This window comes from Macrosteles quadrilineatus, unplaced genomic scaffold (assembly GCF_028750875.1).
Source record: "Macrosteles quadrilineatus isolate MER2022 unplaced genomic scaffold, UCM_ALF_1.0 Scaffold_41__1_contigs__length_1036756, whole genome shotgun sequence".
Lineage (NCBI taxonomy): Eukaryota > Metazoa > Arthropoda > Insecta > Hemiptera > Cicadellidae > Macrosteles > Macrosteles quadrilineatus.
This window is the reverse complement of record NW_026542634.1, coordinates 421,887-446,300: the sequence shown is the minus strand read 5'-3', so window position 1 is coordinate 446,300 and position 24,414 is coordinate 421,887. Positions and strand designations below refer to the sequence as shown.

Sequence of the window (24,414 nt, the reverse complement as noted above, 5' to 3'; positions counted from 1 at the left end):
GATACTTAAACAAACATCACTTTGAACAATTTTTACTAAATTTATTGATCATACATGATTATTAGATAAATACAATGATTTATATCTAATAATCACGTGGAATCAATAAATTTAGTAAAAATCATCAAAAGTAATGTTTGTTTAAGTATTTTTTGGGTTTATTTTTTTATCAAAATACTCATATTGTAAACCCAATAAAAATGTATCCATAGGGAAAAGTGGTTGATTATGACTCATTTTGTAGAAAGTAGGTGTTTTCAAATTTCTTGAACACAGATGTTCACATTCATTGTTTACCCTATATACAGATTATATTTTATGACACCACATATATATGTAGCTATACATCTAATATGGTGAAAATAGTGGTTGTTTTTCCAATGTGTAAAACTTTAAAAACGTTAAGTCAACAATTTTACACTACAGTCATTATAAACAAAAAAACTAGTATCCTACATAAAAGCATGAATTCAAAAAGTCAAATGAGGGTTTTCACAGTTCTTATCGATGCCAAAATGCTATCCAAATTCAGTAACTGAAGATCAACTGTTCAGTCAATTCAGTCAACTGCTCAGTTTTTTGAATAGCAAAATAAGGTATTCTAATTTTTCTGCCATTATACAAAACATCACAAATCGGATTTTATAAATTGTTATTTAAAAATAACAGAGTTCAAATTATATTTTAAGACCATTTGAATCCTTTATATGTTTTTCTTAATTTGCTGTGTGTATACCATAACAGGTCTACCAAATTTTCTTTATAGGGATAAACCTGTTACACTAGTTAAATTATTTGAATCCTTTATATGTTTTTCTTAATTTGCTGTGTGTATACTCACAGGTCTACCAAATTTTCTTTATAGGGATAAACCTGTTACACTAGTTAAATTCTCGCTGCAAGTTTCGACTTAGCTAATGAACATTAGGTAGAGCAATTAAATATATATCCAAAGAAGCCAAAGTATAAAATAACTTTTCAAAAATGTATGTATGCATATATAATTAGTTGTATTAATGTGTGTCCTTGGATTACTACGAAAAAGTCAGATTATGATGTAACTGTATAGAAAGCTTTAGACCAGCTCACATTATAACTATACAAAAAATCAACCCAATCAAGCTGTGAAAAGAAAACTGATAGATTTGTATGTATTCCATTCAAAATAGTTGTACTCTTTGGAATTACTGATAATTTCATAATATTTCAAGTATGCAATATAACAAACTAAAATATTAAGTATCTTGTGTTATTCTTTGTACTGCTTATGAAAAATGGATTGCTAAAGGCTATGTTGCCAATGTACAAAATAAATTATCATTTTTCTTGCTCAATTGTGAGCTTACGATTCTCCAAGAGTTTGATGGGTAGCAAACATGAGTATTCCTGCAGACTAAAGTCATTAAAAGGAGGAAATGTATTGAGTTTCTTTCATATATAAATATGTACCCCGCTTTATATTATTATATAAATAATAAATTCAGTCAGCCATCATGCTTGAATAATTGAAATTGGAAACTTATCCTACCAGTTGATTGTGACCTTGGTATTTTGATTGTGATACATTTAGTTGTTTAGTGTTTTCATTTAATATAATTAGTATACTGAAATCAACGATTTTTTTCCTTTACAGGCAAATACCGTGGAGTACAAAATAAATTTGATTTATAATAGCTGAATTGAAAATTTGTAAGGAACAAAATTTTAATATATATTAATGTATGTTGCATATTTGAATTAAAGTAAAATATTAAAATTTTCAACCTACAGTAGAATACCAATCGTCCAAATCAATTCTACCTTATTTTTATTTTTTGAGGATTTGGCAATTGGATTTAAAATATGATAGATGCAAAAATGTATTTAAATAAAACTATGTTGTGCTGGGTATTGTATACATGTTGAATTAATTCAATGTTACACTTATTGATACTTTAAGTGTCTGTAACATTTCAAAATCTGTCTTTGTTGTGGACGTATATATTTGTATAATACACATATTAACTTTTCTGTCTCAAACTTTAGTTCTGAAACAAATTTGATACACAATAATAGTCAAACAAATTTGATAGTGTAGTTTGGATGATTGGAGCTCTACTGTATTACAGTTACAGTATATAAGGTAAGGAGGTAGAGCATCGTAGTAGACTCAGAGGCCTTTGGGAAAGAATATAATGTTAGTACAAATTCTGAAAGAAATGTTTTATTTTTATAAATAGATATATTTTTGTGCTTACCATTTGCTCAGGTTTTTGAATAATGTTATTTTGTACTGTGAGTATTTATTAGTTGGTTAATTCCTCAGTATAATAATTTTTTTAAATAAATATGTGTCGCTCGTCAAATCTTTGCTTTTTATTTTTTCCTTACTGCAGGTACTTTGTGAAAAGTGATCGGCTGACATTCTATTCTCAAATCAAAGTTGTAGCCAGTAGATTTAAAAGAACACAATTAAAATTACATTTACAATTACAATTACACATTTGTAAGCTACACTGATCACAAAATGCGTTATTATTTTAAAAAAAAGCTTTAGTCTGTCCTACACGCGACTTAAAACATTACTTTCCTACTAATAAATACAGCTGGTTAGGTTGTAAACTGTAGCCATCATTTTTTTTTTCGTATAGGGGAAGGTAGGGCAAGACGGGGTTTTTGTGATTTCTACCTTAGTAGGTGTCTCAGCCTGGTAAATAGTTGAAGTAGTAGATTGTTGCTATGCCTTTGTCTAAAAATGCAGCAAGCCAGTTCAAGCAAACCACATGATGCGAATGGGTCATAGTGTGTTTTTCACCAAGCGTGATGTAATTTTGGCTTGTTTTTACGCAAGAATATCTCAGATACATGCTTTTTTCTCATACAACTTATTATTATCATTAAATGAGAATTTTTTAGGGAAGTAATTATCACAACATACAGCTTAATTGATGATATTGTTTATACATTATACTAACCTAAGATTGGTACTTGTAGTATGCCTGGGAACATGTGCGGATGATACGGCGGCAAAGTATCCGGGGGAGGCATCATCTGATGTGGACCTCTAATACTTTGATCTACTTGGTGGAAGTTCAGCCGGTGCGGACTGACCGCAGCCGCGGCTGACCTCTCCTCTGGGTCATGTTGTTTGTTGCGACATTCTTTCATGTGGGGGATCCAGTGTTCTTGCGGCCATTGATTGTGGAAGATTGGTACTTGTGGTATGCCTGGGAACATGTACGGACGATAAGGCGGCACAGTATCCGGGGGAGGCATCATCTGATGTGGACCTCTAATCCTCTGCATTTCTAAAAGCAGGTAAAAGCCGTATTTACCTAGCTATTTGTATAGCTTGTATTTACCTCTGTCACTTTGGAGTCCAGACCAGTAAGATCTATAGGTTCACTGGTCGGAGGAGCCGAGGCCAGCTACAAATCCATGAGGTCAATCAATGGTGGTGTGTTAGGCTCACTGGAGGTGATAGTGTGCACTCTTGTGGCGGCTGGCGTAGGAATTTGAAACATTGGATTGTTGGTGAGATCGACATGACCCAAAGGAGAGGTCAGCCGCGGCTGCGGTCAGTCCGCACCGGCTGAACTTCCACCAAGTAGATCAAAGGATTAGAGGTCCTTATCAGATGATGCCTCCCCCGGATACTGTGCCGCCGTATCGTCCGCACATGTTCCCAGGCATACCACAAGTACCAATCTTCCACAATCAACGGCCGCAAGAACACTGGATCCCCCACATGAAAGAATGTCGCAACAAACAACATGACCCAGAGGAGAGGTCAGCCGCGGCTGCGGTCAGTCCGCACCGGCTGAACTTCCACCAAGTAGATCAAGAAACGGAGAACCAAGCGGATCAGGTCAAGGAGCTTGAAATGAAGTTGAAAGAAAAAGAAGAGCAGGAGGAGAAGGTTAAAAGAGAAATTGATGGCTTGGAAGATGACCTTATGCGCAGTATTTGTGCTGAACTTTATATAGAACCTACTGCGCTAAACTGCGGACACATGTTCTGCAAGCAGTGTATCACTGAGTGCAGCAAGAAGAAGAAGATTTGTCCGATGTGCCGAGCAAACATTGTTACCACAGTGAGGATCTTCAACATGGACTCAATGATCCAGATAAACATTCGATTGATGTCGGAAGAAGCCCAGTCTCGACGAGAAGCGCTGATTACTGAACGAAAGAAACGTAAGACACCACAAAAAAAGATATCTTCAAAGAAAAGGCGCAGTGAGCCTGAAATTCCCAATACATTGAACCTTAACCAAATCCCCAATCCATTTAACCCTGCTACGAATAACAATCCTGCTGGGCGCCGCCACCGCAGGCTCCGCATGGAAATTGCTCGACCAGCTGAAGATACACCTCAAGAATCAGAAGGGGATCCATTTCAAGCGGGATGATTGAGAGGACGGAATCTGCCACTCTTGGCAGATTTTATTTCTTACAATTAAATTATAAATTACAACCGTCTTCCCACTTCCGCTTGGACCACAAATAACACATCGAATATTGGTAGGAAATAGACCCAACTTCTTTTGTATATTTTCCTTAATATGTAATATTTTAAATTTGTGTTTTTTGTTGAATAAAAGACATTTTTTATATAATAAAAATGGTAAGAAATGATAAGAAAACATGTAAAAAGGGCAAAGGTTTATTCTTAAAGCCGACCCTTAGTTGCCGACCCCACATCTTTGAGTGGATTTAAGTATATATATAATAGACCATATATAGGCCTACCAAAAAACTATGTATTTAAAAGAAAAGAAGACAATCTATTGATTGGGTTAGCCCCAATATATATTTACAGTTAAAGGAAGTACTCATGTTATAAAAAATTAATGAAATTGCATACGAACTTCATAAGCCTGCAAGAAAGAATTTCATTAGAAGGTCTTTTACAGTATTAGGTATAAACGAAACCGTACAAATAGATTTAATTGATATGCAAAACTATGCTAGAGAGAATTCTGGCAATAAATATATTTTAACTTTAATAGATACATTTTCTAAAAAAGCGTATGCTGCTCCACTAAAGAATAAGACAGGGTTGGTGGTTACAGAAGCCATTAAAACCATTCTACCAAAGGGGGTTAAAAACATTCAATCTGATAATGGAAAAGAATTTTTTAATCAATGTTTTAGCAAACTAATGAAAAAACGAAATATTAATCACTATCTCACTCAGCGATTTCGTATTGCCTATAGCCGAGCAACTCTTTGTTGGTTTTAAGCTTAAGTTTTCTCGTGTACACTTTATAAAAACAGGATTTAGTATTTTGAAGCATTGATGTATAGAAGAAAGGTCACGGAAAAAAATCTGTACATTCCCATGTTAATCATATGGCGACAAAGTAAACTGTTGTAGGTCGCTTGTTTACGGATTTATTTTGATAAAATTTGACACATTGGTTTTACTTCATACTATACTATTAACATTAAACCTAAACCCCCTTTTTTCTTCCTTGTAGCAGCAAACCTAATGCTACTTAAATAGGTAATAAACCTAACATGTTTTGAAAGGAAATATCTTAGTAAAAATCTAAGAGGAATCACACTTAGGCTAGTCTGCAGAGAAGTGTAAATACATGTTTAAGTGCTAATAGACGCATTTTTATTTACTTTCTGTTTTATAAATATAAGGTGTATCTGATAATTTAAAGTCAATTTATACTGTTTGTCTTAAGAATAATCTCTGAATTATCTAACTGAATTTTGACAGTGATGCAGCTGTGATGTTTTATGTAAATCTACGAATTATATTGAATTGTTGACCATGCTGCCCGTTTAAATGGCGGTGAATTTTATTCCATCTATCCCAACGAATGCTTTTAGAATAGTAATTAGTTTATTTAATTTTTTAATAATACTGCTCGCCATATGGTCAAACCATATTCAATATATACACTATCACTACAGTATGCAGAATGGTTGTGTCAATCTGAGCTATGTGTGGAGACCAAGACGTAACCCAGAGTCTCCTGGGACATCCCACTCGCGCACATGTGGAGTGGAGTGTTCAGATACTGTCATATTTATGATCTGCCGTCCGCGCCCTCTAGTATTCATGATGGTATTATCCTACACACATGTCATTTTTCTTCCCTGTTTTGTAATAAAATAAAAGCGACCTTGGAAATCTGCATACGGTAAACCGCACGAAAATGGACCACCATAAGTTGTTACTGCTGTCCATGACACCTAATGTTTTCAAAATAAGTTAAGCGAAATCACATAAAATATGATAAAAATAATTATTTTGTGTGGTTCACTGTAGAACAGGTCTGAACAATAACTTTAGAAAATGCGACTGCTATAAAGTTCTTCCCTACTTGAACCTCAATTCGGTTTGAGCAGTCTCCATTGACATCGTGTCGGGCCTTTAAGGATGGTGGGACACGAGTTTTGCAAATATTTACAGTATACACTTCTTCCGTAAATATTCCCAACACCTTATTATATTTTTGACATACACCGCAAGACAAAAAATTAAAGTGTATACAATTTTTAACAAAGAAGCTATTTAGAGTAAAAAATGGCACAGTTTTCATTACTTCCTCAAAATTTCTTGAACACAGCGTCATTTTCGGTTAATACGGTAAAAGAAAGAATAAAAAACATACATTTTTATATTCAACCAGGAAGTTATATTTCTATTTTCTCGTTGATCAAAAGTTTCGGAGCTATAATAATAAATCAATCTTTGTCATCAAAGAGTTTCAAAATCTCTTTCTATAAGTAGATACAACACGTTAGGCCCTACTAGTAGTTGTAGTTTTATCTGCGAGTATTTCACAATTTTAAACATATATTGTTATACGTCACATTGGTACGAGCATACACCTTTCGATATATTGGCCTTTTGATCAAATCCTTTTGCAGAAATTTCTATAATGTCAGATCTACGTTTAGACATGTCCTGACAAATTCTTGGAAGATTTATTGGACAACCATTGCTACGAGGCTAGCATCAAAGTTATAATTAGGCCTATATTTATTGTTAAAACTATTCACGATCAAAGAGGGCTATTTTAATAAGCAGTGATCCATATTAATTCAAACCTAATACAATAGTAATATCTCACCACACACCAAAGTTCGGATCTATCAAAGTATAACATTTGTGGGTGTTTAAATTTTCCCATTGAGATTTGTTCTGTTGAAAGCTGATTTCTTTTTTAAGACAACCAAAAGAATCGTGCCTTCCATTATTTAATTTTACTTAGGCCCATTTATCTTGTATCCAAATGATAGGTTCATGTGATAAAACCTTTATTTTGTATTCAGAAGAAGAATTTGTGGATATTTTTTGATAGTTAATATCGTGTTATTTTATTTTCGAAAACTACTTTTCATCTTGGTATTGACGTTTTTCAAAAGTCATCCAAACAATGTGACAGTTGCACCTAGGTGAAGGACGAAGTACGAATGCAGTTTCCATGGCAACCCCACCCTAACCACCCTTATGATTAGGGAAAGGGATTCAACCACTGACAATATTCCAGACACATTTTCAATTTCCGCAGATTCTTGTGTCTTAAAGTGACATTCGGTTGAGCAGCTCATGTGCCAATTTGGTCCATAAAGTTGGAGGCAACATTTGTTCTCTGTCTGGCGTCACACATGCCAACATTTACAATTCATAACAGGAACTGCAATTAGTAATCGCGGGTTTTCTAACGACACATTATATCCATTATAGTAAATTAAGGTAGTAAACTAACATTTTAAAGAAATAATTGCATTACAAGATCAATTGTAATATTATGTGTAACTAGCATTTACACATAATATTTAACTTGATGAATTTAATGCTAATTTTACCAAAGCTAAAAGGGTAAACCTACGATCGTGTTTTAAACTAACCTTTCCAATTCAGTTCTTAAAAGCGAAAATAATCACTTTACAGTATTGTTTACTTACTTTACAGCAATCTTTTGTTACTTAACAGTACAAGTTTTGGGCCAATGAGGTTCAATTATTGAGAGACAAGAGGTAAAATTGTAATGCATCAACTTATCTGCTGTTAAGGGCAACTTAATGGATTATACAATGAGTGAGTGGTTGTGACAATGAGTAGTTGTGTCACAACCAGTATTCAGTAGCCATGAGAGGCTATAAACGAAAACATAACCTCTCTTAGACAATTAGTGATTGTTAGTAATAAAAAGAAAAAAAAACTGTCGTAGGTAAAGTAGTGTACGCAGCTATCGTAAACTACTATGATTTATCCGCTTACACGCTTATAGTGGCAAAATAGATACAGTAGTATGATTTACCTACATGAGGTATTTCTGATAGCTTACATACAGATACTCATGGCTATCTTTTGTTCTTGCTTCATAGAACATACATTTAAACATAATAGGAAAAGAACCAAACGTTTGGCTAGATTATTTACTGTTTGAGAATTAACACTATACATTAAGTAATAATACATTTTACATTTGCTGACTAAAATAATAATACTGTGATAAATAATTAAGTATCGTCACAACAGGATACTAACAAAAGTGAAAGAGTTTTGACTTTTTATGTCCCAAGCAATCATATACATCCACGTCCTAATAAATGAAACATCATTACTTGTTTATGTGGATTGTTGGCAACAGTAATCAAATCTTTTTACCAACATTGATCTCATGTTACAGCATGTGCAACTAATTGCAGTTCCAATCCAACTACAATATTGTATTCGTTCATGGGATTTTTAGTTTTTAGGTAAATGTGTTTACATGGTATTATGTTTTACTGTGTAAAAAGCAATGGTGTTTGAAAATTTAGTTGTCTTCTGATTTAGGACAAAGTATTGTATTGTTAAGCATTAAGATAAAGCTCAAGGAGATAACATCCCTTAAATTAATAAAAATCTGAGAATTTCTTACCTCACAAGTTCTTCTTTAGTTAACTAAATTAATAGTTTTCTGTTGTCATGTGTTTTTGTTTTTGTTGTGGTTGTGTTGTGTTGTTCCTTTTTCATATGTTATTCAGTACAGCTCGTACAAATTTTACTCAAATCAACCACACAAAAACGTGATAACAGGAATGAACTCAATACAAAGAGGTTAAACCAGGTTATGTTTTTAAAATAATTTCTATAGCCATATCAGACTGTTTATTTTTCACTTCCATTTTTAAATGATTTTTCTCCTCTTTATTATTCATCGTTTTGAAGAAAATAATTTATATTTCTACCTAGAGCAGCTGAAGTAAGAATTTTATTTGTGATCCATCGTCACTTTATTAAGGTCATGAATGATTTACGTTACATTGAACACTAATTTTTAGTTTTATGACAATATATTTTATATTTATATTAAGCCAACAAGAAGTAGTTGTTTGTTACTAGTGGCAAAGGCAGCGTGACAGCCGTGGAAATGAAGTTTCGGGGTCAAATCTTGATTCCACCCTGGGCTACATAATGTATTCTACCACACTCTTTTCAAGAATATTGTCACCTTATTAGTTAGATATCCTCTCTTTGCATGATAAGTTTCTATAACAAGACAATCACTTGTACATTTAACGAGGTTTAAATAGATTGTATCCTTCGTCATCCACATACTTCAAGTTTTTTATCTAAATAATCAACGGGCACGAAAGATATTTTTACCCTTCAAACATATGTTTAAAACTAACAAAATTGTGTTTATTTTATGATAGACACGTCTGATTTATTTAAATAGCGTTATAAAAAATATTCAAAGTGTTTATTTATATAGTCAACTCATGTTAATTTATGCTAATCGAGTTTCCGTTATCTTTAAAAACAAAGTAGTTTAAAATAATAAATAAAGAGTTAAAGAAAATTAAAGAAAGAAGAGAAAGAAGTAAACAAAACGTCAGTTGGTAAGACAGGTTAGTGATCTCTTTGACCTAGCAACCAAGTCTCGTTAGGTTGAAAACTAGTCGATAAATAACACTTTACGCGAATTATCTAATTCTTAATACGCTTAATTATCCATGGGCAGCGAGCTGGTCTAGTGGTTAGAGCGCGGGACTTTGGTCCCTGGTGTCCCGGGTTCAAATCCCACCAAATAACCAATGGATTTTATCTAAGTAATAGTGCCGCAACCCCTAGGTCTAGCCTGGAGTAATGTTCAAAACAATCCCGGGCTCGGGCCTAGCGTCCTAGGACAAAAAATACATTCTCCATATAACGGCAACGAGTAGTAGTTGACGTATTGTTTCTTTAATATATCTAACAGAACTAAATAACCGTACTTAAGAACTCGAACACATATGTTGTAACTTTAGTATTATCCTGACCAAAACAAACCTACTACGATATTGAGTAGTGGAGAACTGCCGGTTTTACCTCACTTTAGACACGTTTTTCCCATGTTATTCTTATGGGGATCATTTTTTGGCCACCAATTCCAAAAATCCTGATCTTTGCCCAAATATCCCTATAAAATTGTCAAACCTTATTTCTTAGTTATTCCCTATAAATATGTTCGATACTAAGCAAAAAATAAAAAAAAAACTAATTATTTCATTTATTGACCCATGCATGTGTATATGTATAGTAGTATAGGTTGTCGCCGCCGTTTTTTGGGGTGCGGGGTTTTTGTGCCAACTCCCCCCCCCCTCACCCCCTCACCACTCCCCTCTGCCCCATGCACAAATGCTAGTACATCTACTATTCCCCTTTCCAGTTGATATATTATATTTCTATTTCAAAATCATGTATGTGTGTGGTTTGCACGCGAACTCAGCTCATGGCGTGGGCGCGCTCCTGGTCGCGGGCATGCTCCCTTGGACATCCTTAGTGGAAATCCATGAATTCTGGCTACTTGGGAACCCAAGCCATTTGACATACAATAAATCACCTTTTCTCCTAATTACCTTTTCTACTAAATACATGTCTTTATATTTGGTCTTTAACAACTCCTCTGTATAGAAGCCTCCTCTGATTATATTACCATTTTCATCTTTCAAGATATAAGTCACAGGCTTTGTATTCTTAACTTCTGATATTGTAAATAGTTCCCCTGTCCAATTTGGGGTATATCCTTTACTAAAAACATGTTTATACTTGGAAATTCTCACGCTATCACCTACCTTATATCTTGGCTTTTTAACTTGCACTACTTTAGAAGTCCTTTCATGCAACCTCTCATGCACATATTTACTGTTCTTAATATTTACTTGGTTAGGCTTCATTCCTATAGATCTATGCACTTTATTATTATATTTTCGAATTAACTTTGGAAGTAAATCCAACCATTTATAACTCCCCTGAGCACTAAATTCTCTATATAACCAATTCTTTAAAGTTCTCTGAAACCTCTCCACAATTGCAGCCTTAGTTGTAGAAAATGTGTGATAGTGATTAATATTTAATTTTTTCATTAGTTTGCTAAAATATTGATTAAAAAATTCTTTTCCATTGTCGGATTGAATGTTTTTAACCCCCTTTGGTAGAATGGTTTTAATGGCTTCTGTAACCACCAACCCTGTCTTATTCTTTAGTGGAGCAGCATAAGCTTTTTTAGAAAATGTATCTATTAAAGTTAAAATATATTTATTGCCAGAATTCTCTCTAGCATAGTTTTGCATATCAATTAAATCTATTTGTACAGTTTCGTTTATACCCAATACTTTAAAAGACCTTCTAATGAAATTCTTTCTTGCAGGCTTATGAAGTTCGTATGCAATTTCATTCATTTTTTATAACATCATCCTTTCCTGTAACTCTAAATACATCACCATTAGCCCCAATCAATAGATTATCTTCCATTCTTTTAAATACATAGTTTTCTGGTATATATGGTCTATTATCTATATACTTAAATCCACTCAAAGATGTGGGGTCAGCAACTAATAAATCAGGATTATATTCCATCAAATTAAAAATTTTTTCTCCATATACAAATTTTGATCCATCGTAATGCATAGCTTGTGACATTAGACAAATATCATCCGAATGTTCCCCCTCTGGTAGATTTCTTATAAATTGTTTTTTGGCATCCCAACATTTTTCTTTTTTATCAAAAGTTATAGTCTGTTCTTTTATAACACAGTCAGTTTCATCAATGGCAGGTTTAACACGTACTAACCTTTTATTATAAAAACTCCAATAGCCTGCTTCCATTTTTGGAACTTGTGAAACATTCACAGCATCTTTACTATCTGTACCTTCCATCAAATTGCTAAGTTTCTGTTTCTTAGCATTCCAAACACCATTCTCTGATTCTAAAAATTCATAATTATTATCATCTTGTATAAATTTACCATCTTCTTTTCGTATTAAAGTCTGTTGTAAAGTGGGCACATCATCTAAACTTTCACCCTTTTCTACATTAGTAATTTTCCGTTTCTTAGCATTCCAAACACCATTCTCTGATTCTAAAAATTCATAATTTTTATTGTCTTGTACAAATGTACCACCATCTGTTCGTATTAAAGTCTGTTGTAAAGTGGGCACATCATCTAAACTTTCACCCTTTTCCACATTAGTAATTTTCAGTTTTTTAGCATTCCACTTTTTATTCTTAGATTCTAAAAACTCATATTTAGTTTTACCTTGTAAAAAGACATCACCTTTTCTAGTTAATGTCTGTCCTAAAGTTGATACATCATCCACAAACTCCCCATCTTTAACATTACCAATTTTACGGTTTAAACAATTCCAACTATCATCTTGTAAATTTAAAGTAGGTTCACTACTCATGGTTGCCGCCCTGGGTTCTGCAGGCTTATTATATGGATTATATAAACGATAAAATTTATCTATAAACATATTTTTATTTAATAAATAATTCCACTTTCTCTCAATTCCTCAATAATGGAATCTATTTCATTATCCACTCCTGAGTTACCGGCTTGGCGACTTAGCCAAAGAAGTCTTAACCTATCTACAAGCTCATTAGGATCATCCCAATAAATATAGTCTATTTTATTACCAGTCACTTGTCTCAAACCTTCACCAACAGATTTAAATAGAGGTTTAATTATATTAAGATATTTAGTATGTCTATTACTTGAAATTGGTGCACCATCTTTGTAACTCTTTAAATGTCCATTTGTAGCTTCCAAAATCTCTTTATAATTTTGCAAATCAGCCTGAGTATAGTTCTCAGGTTCTTTTAACGTTAACAATTCCCATAAACCTTTTGTCCCCTTGTAGGTTTTATTTGCAACTGTAACATCATCATTGCCAATATCAACTTCCTTATTTCCAATAAAAAATTTATTTGCTTCTCGTCTAATACCATATGTAGTGTCTGTCATACTACTTTTACTGAGGTAATTTCCTAAATAGTCTGATGCTAAAAGACCAAAATCTAATTTCTGTGGGGTGGATGGTTGTAATGGTTGTAATGGTTGTAATCTTGGTATCATTGATATTCTAGATGGAGTCATTGGGAGTATCTCCATTCGAGGCCTCTCTGATGTGATTTTCTTTAATTCTTGTAATGGCTCTATTAAAGGTTGGAATGTTTGGAACCTCTCTTCAGCCTCTAGAAACTTGCCACGTTTTAAAGCTCTATATTTCTCTCGTATTTGATTTGCAGAGTCAACCAATTCTTGTTGAATGTTTTTCATCTTTTATTTACATTTTATTTATCTCATTTGACAAAGGATTGTACTCAAACACTTTATCATGTATTATCAAACAATATGCAGATGTATTTGCTGGCACATTTTCTGCAGTTTCAATCTCTAATTTAATATCAACAATTCCTTCTTTCACTGTTTCGTTCTGTCTAGAACAGTCTATTACAATTAGTGGATATTTCTTCATAAACTCAGCCCTACTAATCATAGGATCTGGGATAGTATTATAGTAAGTCTCTCTAAACCTCATAAACATCTCATAAGCTTTAGAGACATCTCCATTTTCAAAGTCGAGATTTAAATCACTATAAGGATAATATTCAGAGTTTAGAAATACTTTGAGATTTTTTAATTTACAGTGATCAAATTCATCAGTTCTTTTTCGTGCACTATTGTCCCTAGCTGTTTGGAAACCAAATATAATATACCTAGGCTTCTCCAAACTTGAAGATGTCTTTACTGACCATGTATGTCTTGTGGTATTGGGATATGATGGAAGTTCATGCAGCTCTAAACTTCTAAATGCAATTTGCAAATTTTTATTTTGCAATAACATCTTTTGTAATTGTAACTTCTCTCCATCTGATGGTATCACATGTGGCATGACCCATTGAATAGAGTTAAGTGTAATTTTGGGAATCGTATCAGCAGTGCCACTGGCTGGAGCACTAGTGGTTGTTAATATACAATTCAAATCATTTTTGGATCTTTTCAACACCAATTCTTGTTTGACATTTACTAATACCTTATTAAAATCCTCAAATACACCCATTAACAGCTCTAATGGTAAACATGTACTAAACTTGCCACCTTTATGGAACTCTTTTAAATTCGTGTCAGAATCAAATGCTACATTTGACAATTTAGTTGTTTTATTGTAAGAGCTCAATATTTTCATAAGACTAGAAATTCCTGGGTTTCTTACAATATCTATTTCTTTACCTGCGACTTCGTATCTAATTTCATCAAATAAGAACGCAAATGCATTATTTATAAAATGACCTTTATCATGATTCTCAATTTCTCCCTTAATATACAGATAACTCCTACACGGGAGAGTTAGCAAATCTTGATTATTAATACATATTCGAATTTCATCAGAATTATTTATTGCTAAAGTATTGTGGGGAACATAGGAGTGATTTGTAATTTTAACCACACTATCGTCGAATTGGGATTTCCCTGTAACGTCTAGAAAATCTTCCATTTTTATTAATAGAAAATTTTAACTTTAGTCCTATTGACTTTAGGAACCTAGCATTTTGTACACTAATAGATAAATTCTTATAAATTCTCATATCTTTTTTATATGACAAGTAATTGTAGTTTCTTCTCCGTTAAAGTCAATTGCCTTGTCATGTTGATCGGCAAATGTTATACTGACAACATCTAAACTTCTCTTATTTACAGGAAAATATATAATATTTCTTGGAACTTCAATAATTTTGTAGCCAGGAGGAGCTTCTGGATAAAAGCTATGTATGGTGTGTGATTTGTTGCCATTTAAATAGGACCCGTTTGCAATATTACATTTTACTCTAATCACATTTACATTATTAATGTTTATTTTATTTGTAGATTCAAACTGAACACCAGGAGTAGAAACACCTTTAAATCCTAATAAAATAGACCCTAAACATGGTTTTGTAAAATCAAACACGTGGCTAGAAAGTAGTGTCGCTTTCATAGTTTTATTATTAGCTGTAAGGAAAAAGTCTGGGACTTGCTTTTGAATTTCCTTTGCAAGCTCAACCACCTCATATGTTCCTTCAGAAATTTCTATTGTAACTGAAGCATTGTGGTCATAATAGAAAACATCATCACCTTCACTAATGGTTAATTTTTTTCCTTTAAGTTGATTTAATTTTGGAATAAGCCCTTTGAATAAAAGTTTGGATTTAGTATTAATTAATGCTTCTCCATTTTTATCTACTATAACTTTAAGTTTTCCATTTAATAACCGGTTTAAATCATCAACTGAGATATCTCCTTTTGGTAATGTCATTTTCTCTACTTTGTAATATGTTAAAGTATTTAGTGGTTTTTTAACATTAAATATTGAATTATAACTTTGAAAATCTACCAATCCAATAACATAATCATCATTTAATTCTATGGGAGGAAAGAACACTGACTTTAGCTCTGGCTCTGTACCCGAAAATGTTATAGTAAATGAATCCATTTTTATAAAGAAATATTTTTTATGAATGATAAACATAAAATTCCACAAATAGAACTATTTAAATCTTGTATTTGATCAGTTGTATAGAATATTTTATATCCCTCAAAATATTTAATTACTTCTTTTGGAGGTTGGATTCCAAATGGGTCAAAATAAATTACAATATCTTTATTTTTACGATATGCTGTCCAATGTGTGCCAGATGAGCTATCTAAATTAACTATTCCGCACTCTTTTACTCTTGGTGTTAGATTTTTTAGCTCGCTTTTTAGGTACACTCCCCTGAAGTGAGGCACGTCTTTTGCGGCCTCTAACAGCTGGTAGTTGTCCATCTTTTTTATTAAATTTTAATCCCATTCCCATCTTTGCTTTTGCCTTCATCAAATTTGTCACGGCATAAGCAGCTGCTCTTTCAGCAAGATTTGCGTCCTTGGCCGTTACTCTAGTCCAAGCTAAGTCTGCTAATCTCATGTCTGCTTTGTTCCGAGCAGCAGTATCGGGATTATTCATGTAGAATATGTCATGCTCTTTACAATAAGAGTCTAGTTTATTTTTTGGAGGTACATTTTTAGCTAAATTCTCACGTACATTCGTCCCAGGTCCACAGTATTGATATGTTGGTATGTGAAGTGGAAATGGAAGGTTATTTATAAGAGTATTCAATAACCCTCGACCCCTGTAAGGCTTTAGGAATAAACCTTTGCCCTTTTTACATGTTTTCTTATTAACATTTTTTACCATTTTTATTATATAAAAAATGTCTTTTATTCAACAAAAACACAAATTTAAAATAGTACATACTAAGGAAAATATACCAAAGAAGTTGGGTCTATTTCCTAACAATATTCGATGTGTTATTTGCGGTCCAAGCGGAAGTGGGAAGACGGTTGTAATTTATAACCTAATTGTAAGAAAGGAAGGATTAAAATTTACAAACTTATATTTAATATCCAAATCGTTAGAACAAGAAAAATATAAAAAAATAATTGAAATATTTAGTTTGTGTGATGAAGTGAAATTACACACGTTTACTGACTGTGAAATCACACCAAATGATGTAAAATCACAGTCAGTTGTTGTATTTGATGACATAAATAGTCCAAATATTACACAATTTTTCTCAATGGGTCGACATAAAAATATTAACTGTTTTTACTTGTGTCAATCTTACAGCAAAGTACACAAACATTTACGTGATAATGTAAATTTCCTAATATTATTCAAACAAGATGATTTAAATTTAAATCATATATATCACAATCATGTTGGTAATGACTTTTCATTTGACCAATTTAAAAATCTCTGTCATCAATGTTGGGATAAAACTAAATATGGCTTTTTCGTAATAGACAAAGAAAGGTCAAAGAATAATGGCAAATATAGATTTATGTTTGACCAATTCTATCAAGAGGATGGTAAGGGTAAATAAATGAAAGATTTTTTTTAACATTTGCATTTATTATACATCTACACATTTTGAACATCGATTTTATAATGACCGAACGCAAGAGTATTGATGCCATCTTCTAGAATAAACCTCTTGTCATCGTCAAAGGATAGTACTTTTTTATTCATGGTTAAGGTTTGAAGATGATGATTTATAGATTTAATTCTTGTCACATTCTCATAGTAATCTTGCCCAGTTGCAAGGCAGTTCAAATAATGTTGATGTCTGAGGAGATGTTTAACAGTGGCACCATCAGCTCCTTTAGCTTTCTTCACCTCTAAAGCTTGCTTGTCTTCTTCATATAACCATTTTAGAGGAATGTAAGAATATAACTTTGGTCTTAAACCACAATATTCATACATAATATGACCACCTAATTCATCTTTAAACTTTCCAGTGACTTTTTTATTTTTATCAGAGTATAAGAAATGGTCTTTACTATATCCAGAGGTATCAAAATAGTGTAAGTCACATTCTATTTCCTTGTAAAAGTCCTCTGTAACTATAGCATACATTAATGAATCTGTATCTGTCATTAGAAATCTTTTGTTCTTAAATTTTGACATATAATTATAGTGGAAATCATACATTATTACTTTACTGATATCCAAAATGGTCATTCCTAAATATATTGGTTTATTAAACTTTACAACTAATTTATTTAAATGTATAGCATGTAAATTGTTATCAAACTTTTTGCTACAGTCAAACCTTGGATTAGTGACATATTTTGTTAATAGTGACTCATCCTTGAGATATATATCACGAAACTTGCGTTGATTCATGATTGTTCGACCAAAGAGACTATTATTTAACAATTTATAAAAGTCTTTTTCGAAATCAGTTTTAGCACATTTGCGTTTTTCAATATTAAAATTAATATAGGGCGCAAGCCATTTAGACTGTCTAAATTTTAAAATTCTATGGTATTTTGTTACAATCAAACCCAATTCCTCATATTTTTGTAATGCTTTATAATGTAAAATATATTTAGTTTTGTCATTTAAATTAGGTATTAATTTGCCATTCATTTTCTCTGGTGCTAATGGATAGTCATTATGTAAATCATGTAAGCTTTTATCATATTTTAAATCAACTTCTAAAATGTATCCAAACTCATCATTTTGATTATATTTGTAGTCTATCTCATTATCCCAACTGAATCCATCCACAGGCAGTGGCTCGCACATTGCTGTAGAGTATAGTGAGTTACAATCTAAATATATTAAATAGACACTCTCTTGATTGGGATCATAGTGTTCACCCATATATCTATTATTTGCTTTAGCGTAACGTGTAGAAATCATACTGACTCCTCCTCTGATCGCACTTTCTATGAACAAATGCATGTCAACATCTTTGAATATTTGTAATTTTATTCCTGTCATTCTAAGACAGGCCTCCCATGTAAGTCCAGGAAGTGAATACATATGTACAGGGTCAAGTTTGTAATCTTTTAAACACAGGTCTCTAAATGTCTCAAACACATCAGCCAGTAGCAATACATCTGTTTTAAGATATAAATCATGATATTCTTGTAAATTATGTATATTAAAATGGGTCCATACATTTTTAGCATGTTCATATTCATTGGGAGAGATATGTTCTTTAGTTATAGAACTGTAAAATGTTTCAATTGGGGGTAGAGACTCTGCAAACTTATCTGGTCCCGTCATATATTCATAGGGATATACACCTTTACGTTGTAGTAGTGGATTTTGTATGAATCTAAATGTGTTCAAATTGGAAGCCAATTTATATAATGGAAGGGACAGAAAGTTGTATGAATCTAAAAATACTAAATCATCAACAGAGAATGATATATATTTTTCCATATCCTTAGCTATACAATTTAATTTACGTTTATTAAACTTTCCCAAATGTTGCATTATTATGTGACCATCATAATTTTTCAAGTTATGGAAGAATACTGGTATTTTCTTTGTTACTTTATAGTTTAAATTACAATCATTGTGGGCAGCTCCACGGTATTGTCCAGAGGAATGGCAATGATCTCTCACCCTATCAAAATATAGGGGCTTTTCACAAATGTGACAATGTGTTGAGTTTTGGAAAGATACCTCTTGCTCAGGGGTCATTTGAAGAGGAATATATATTGCCATTTGATTTTTAATATAATCATAAGCCTGAAATAATCTTTCAAAAAACACATCCATAACATTTGTGCCACTGTACAACTCTTCAGAAATAATTTTTGAATCTTTTACTACGACAAATGCAAATCCCGATGGAATATGTATATTAGAGTTTATAAAGCATTCAAAATCTGCATAAATTACATATGGGGCTTTAAGTTGATATTTATAGTTTTTAAATTGTAATGTATCTTGTTTAGACATTTCCACTCGTTGAGCATCAAAGTTTTTACAATATGTTACATGACGTTCTAATATATCATTAGTGTAAAAATGTTGTAAACACAACTTGCAAAAATGCTGCTTATGGCCATGTTTTGTAGAGTGGAACATTAACCTATCAAAATCACGAATTAAACAATAATGTGATTTACGACCTTCTTGTAATAATAATAAATCTATGTGAGTATTACTATTTAGTTTAGTCGTTCTTAATGGATATATAAATTTATCATATTCAACCCCAAATACATTAATACTTATATCATTCTGTGTTTCAAATTTATCTATATCAGATATTTTCACAGGATACTTAATGTTTGTCATATTCAACTGACTTTCATAGGGTACATAATTAGAAACCCTTTCAGCATTGTTTGCATACCTTGGATGTAAAGCTGCTAAAATCGACCAAAGAAAGCATCTATTGTCAGAATTCTTTATATTTAAAACAGCATGTTTTGATTGAATACTTTTTGGTGTGGGGATATATGACTTTGGAGTTAGGGGTTTATACTTGTAAACATGCAACTGCCAATATTTAGTATGGTCATATATCCATCCACTGCCTTGGGCTTGATATTTGTGTATGGAAGCATCAATCTTTGAAAGTGCATTTTCAATTTGAGGCTTTAAATCTCTCTTCTCAATAGTTAAGGTAGTAAGACTTCGAAAATCTGCTATACATTCTTTTTCATTAACTAATTTACCATTTTGATCCATTGAATATTTTATAAATTTGATTCTCCTAACTAAAGTCCATTTTATCGGTAGAGGACAAGACTTCAGAGTATTTTCAAGGTCAGTTCTAATCGATTCACCAACAAATTTAATCATTGTGTATGGACATTTCATGCAAGTATTAACATGTCTTTTAAAATGTCCAACAATATTCGTTTTACAGAAATTACAACTCTTGTGACTTTGTAATATATGCGATTTTAGAGCAATGTTACTATCACAGATTAAATTACAAACTTTGCACAGTTTCACCTTCATTTGATGAATTACCTTGTAGTGACGAATCATATTACTTTTGGTGGAGAGCGACACGGAGCAGTGTTGACAGGTGGGCCTCATTTTTATATATAACAAAAAAAATTTGTGTCACTTCTATTTATAGACTTTTCGAAAATTTCAAAATTTTGGAAATTTTAAAAATTTTCAGCTAGAAATTAAATTACTTCAACAGATCCAAGACTAGCAAGGAGCAAGCCCAAGTGAGTGACGTTCTCACCACGTCACCACTAGAGGCAAGAAACAACCATGAGTCAGGAGCGCGCCCACGCCATGAGCCGAGTTCGCACATACATGATTTTGAAATAGAAATATAATATATCAACTGGAAAGGGGAATGGTAGATGTACTAGCATTTGTGCATGGGGCAGAGGGGAGCGGTGAGGGGGTGAGGGGGGGGGAGTTGGCACAAAAACCCCGCACCCCAAAAAACGGCGGCGACAACCTATACTACTATACATATACACATGCATGGGTCAATAAATGAAATAATTAGTTTTTTTTTATTTTTTGCTTAATATCGAACATATTTATAGGGAATAACTAAGAAATAAGGTTTGACAATTTTATAGGGATATTTGGGCAAAGATCAGGATTTTTGGAATTGGTGGCCAAAAAATGATCCCCATAAGAATAACATGGGAAAAACGTGTCTAAAGTGAGGTAAAACCGGCAGTTCTCCACTACTATATTGACACAAATGCAATGATATCAATTACGTTTTATACATTCCAATTACTATGCGCCGTTATTCGTATTATTACATATCGTTAATTAACACTGCTGTATAACATTACGCTTGGTTTGTGCTATAGCAGCCATACTGATATTTTAATAAATCTCTTCAGTTTTAATGTAATTAAAAATATAAAACATGAAAGCTATTACATTAAATGCATGAATACTAACTGGCAACGAGGATGTCTTGAAGGGATTTTGTTGTCAAATTATGGACGTGGACTCTTTTAACAGTTTTTAATGTAACGACAGGCGTTACAGACTGGTCAATTTGCTGCTACGATTGCCTACAACCGATACTGCTACAGCATCAAGCTTGATTATACCAGTCATCTCACAGGTCATATTCCACTTATTTGTACCAAAAAGTCTAAGATAATTATTCAAAATTCTAGCTGAACATAAAAATGAGTCATCTTAGTGAATTTTTCATAAAATTATTCATCAGTGTCCACAAACCACACATAATATTCAATAATGACTAATGAGTACCTACTAATTAGTGAATTTCCCAATAGGGTGGTAGCCATTACCGTTATAGTCGCTACTATGTCCACTTTTGTGTATCTTTTCAGTTAAACTTCATAGTAGTACCATCCAAAATTCCCCATTGGTTTGAAAATTGCGACAGTTTAAATTTCCCCTACGGTTCAGCTTCTTTAGAAAAGAGGGATGGTAAGATTGAACGATTTTCCGAGATAACAAAAAAAACAACGTATATGTATGCGCATTGCATAAAGCCCGTACGCAATATAACGAAAAGAATTAGGATTAAACGTTTTAACTTTACAACTAATATACAGTTTTACAAAATGTAAGAAAATAAGCAATAATCCTACCCTGGCATGATCAACTTTTAATCCACACAGTGTGTTACAGGATAAACGATCTTGTAAACACGTTTAGGTGACGATTACACTTTTTTCAGACACATATATTGTGCGTTCTCTAAATTCCCAAACAATTTGTAACATAAAGTAGATTTTTTACGCGTGACTTTAAATTCGATATGTAGATTAATTAACTCTTCAAGGATGAACTATTCTTAAGAGTCCTTGGAGCCTAGACGTTCTAACTCATAAAACAATTAAAAAACTATAAAGAAACTGTCTAATCCTACAGTACTAAATATTGAAGTTACAATCACTTTGGTATTTGAAAAAATATCTTTAGGTGGTAAATAACTCTTCAGCGGCTGTTTGAAAACAACAAAATTAACATTGCTCTAATGGAGGGTAATCCAAGATGGCCGTTGGCCTACATGGAATCCCTTGGAAATACATTCAAAACAACAAACAACATTTCTAATCTCATAATATATTTGATATTTAAATTATGATCACTTTGGTGTATGAAAAACTATTTTTGGAGGATAATTAACTCTTCATCAGCTGTTTGAAATTACTGTATCAAGATAGCCGCTAGCCTCTAAGGACTCTTAAGTTTTCAAGGTCCCAAACAAATGTTTTACCAGCGAAAGTTATCAATTATGAATTTCCCTACACAAATCCCCTAGATTAAAAGTAAAATCTGTAGTAGTTATTACTACAGTTTTCATAGCAAGACTTCGTGGCTCATGATAGGTTTTGTTTGAACGAGCCACGTCTCTTATCAAAATGTTAAGAAGATATTTTAAAGGTGTCCTGACTTGTTGAACGGGTGGTATATAGGATTACACTAAATGGAATGGGGCCATTAGTGTCAATCCCAAATAATATTCATTTGATATAGGAAAATTAGGGGTTTTTGTTATTTACACAAAAACTAAAAGAGATACGAATAAAGTATAAATTACAAAGTTGTTAAGAATAAAAAAACCTATAAAATTATGTGTATTTTACATATGTTGCTATATGAATATTTTCAAAAATAATTTTTTTGGAATTCTTATTATTTAAAAAAACCCCGTTTCTTGTAGCATATTACATAAAGCTAATTTCATAACGAATAAGAAAATTCAACCGGGGAGGGGCTAAGTGCATTGGTATAGGAAACAGAGTGTTAAAAACATCTTGATTTTTTACAAAAAAAAAAAAAAAAAAACTGCCACCATTTTGAAACGGAAAAAGTTAATTATCTTCTGTTTCCGCCAAAATGTTTGTCTATAAAATACCTTTAAAATTTTGTATAACATAACATATGTTTACTTTTGAAAATTCCGAGATTCGAACTAGTGACCCTTAGTTTTTGGCACACCCTGTATCGGGAAACAGTTAACAAATATTTTAAGTTATTCCTTGGAGTTGATTTAGCGGGAAATAATTCAATTTCATCCTTGTACGATAAGCCGTTTTTCCGTTATCAACTTGAGACACCTTACGTGGGACACCCTTTATATAGGGTTATTACAAATGATGTTCCTATTCTTCTTTCTCTGTTCTTCATCAACGACCTCCCATCAGTTGTTCAAAAGGGTTAAATACGTATTTTTTCTGACGACACCTTTCTCGCTGTGTCCATCCCAAACCGACTCGAACTAGACATGTGTGCCTTTATACATACAAGCCAGTTGCTTGTTGCAGTGGTTCGATGAAAATCTCCTCAAAATCAATCCAACAAAAAGCTTGTTGAATTATCATTAGAAAAACAAAAAACAAAAAATATTTTGGCTAATTAAAAGCCTTAAAGTTCCTAAAAATTTTATCAACTTAAAAAACAATAAACGAGTGTTGAAAGTTGTATTGTTATTTAAACAATGAACAGATTCTTAATTCTTGATTCTAGATTCTTAATAAGTTATCGTCGATAAAAAATCGTGAATAAATAAAAAGAAGACAAATCCAAGAGTCAAGGTCATTACAAATCTCTGAAAACATTTAAGTTGTATCCAATGTTGTATATTCTGTCTGTAGACAGTTTTAGCCCTCTTGAAGATCATTGGCCGAGTGAAATATGTTGAGACCATACAGATGTCCTCTTGAGGTTGTACAAACCAGCATAAACACTACATCATATCTTGTGGATACTTGAAACAATAATCGGATCAAAATATTTCAGTACGAAACAACCTCGTGAGACTAAAAGCACCGCAATTTACTTTACTGATCATTGCTTGAAAACATGAATTTACATTTTAAAACGTCCCCCCCACTCTTGACACAT

General features: G+C 32.6%; 1 protein-coding gene across 1 annotated transcript; it reads left to right on the top strand.

Annotated features, from left to right (window-relative positions):
- Nucleotides 1–3,619: 3,619 nt before the first annotated feature.
- On the top strand, nucleotides 3,620–4,390 carry LOC129005883 (E3 ubiquitin-protein ligase RNF8-like). Its single transcript, XM_054434919.1, has one exon. It carries the CDS (start codon nucleotides 3,620–3,622, stop codon nucleotides 4,388–4,390), a length of 771 nt encoding a protein of 256 aa, XP_054290894.1.
- Nucleotides 4,391–24,414: the final 20,024 nt, after the last annotated feature.

What these genes read in the sequence shown, in the direction of transcription:
- LOC129005883 (XM_054434919.1), top strand. Translation starts at nt 3,620, where the DNA reads ATGCCTCCCCCGGATACTGTGCCGCCGTATCGTCCGCACATGTTCCCA.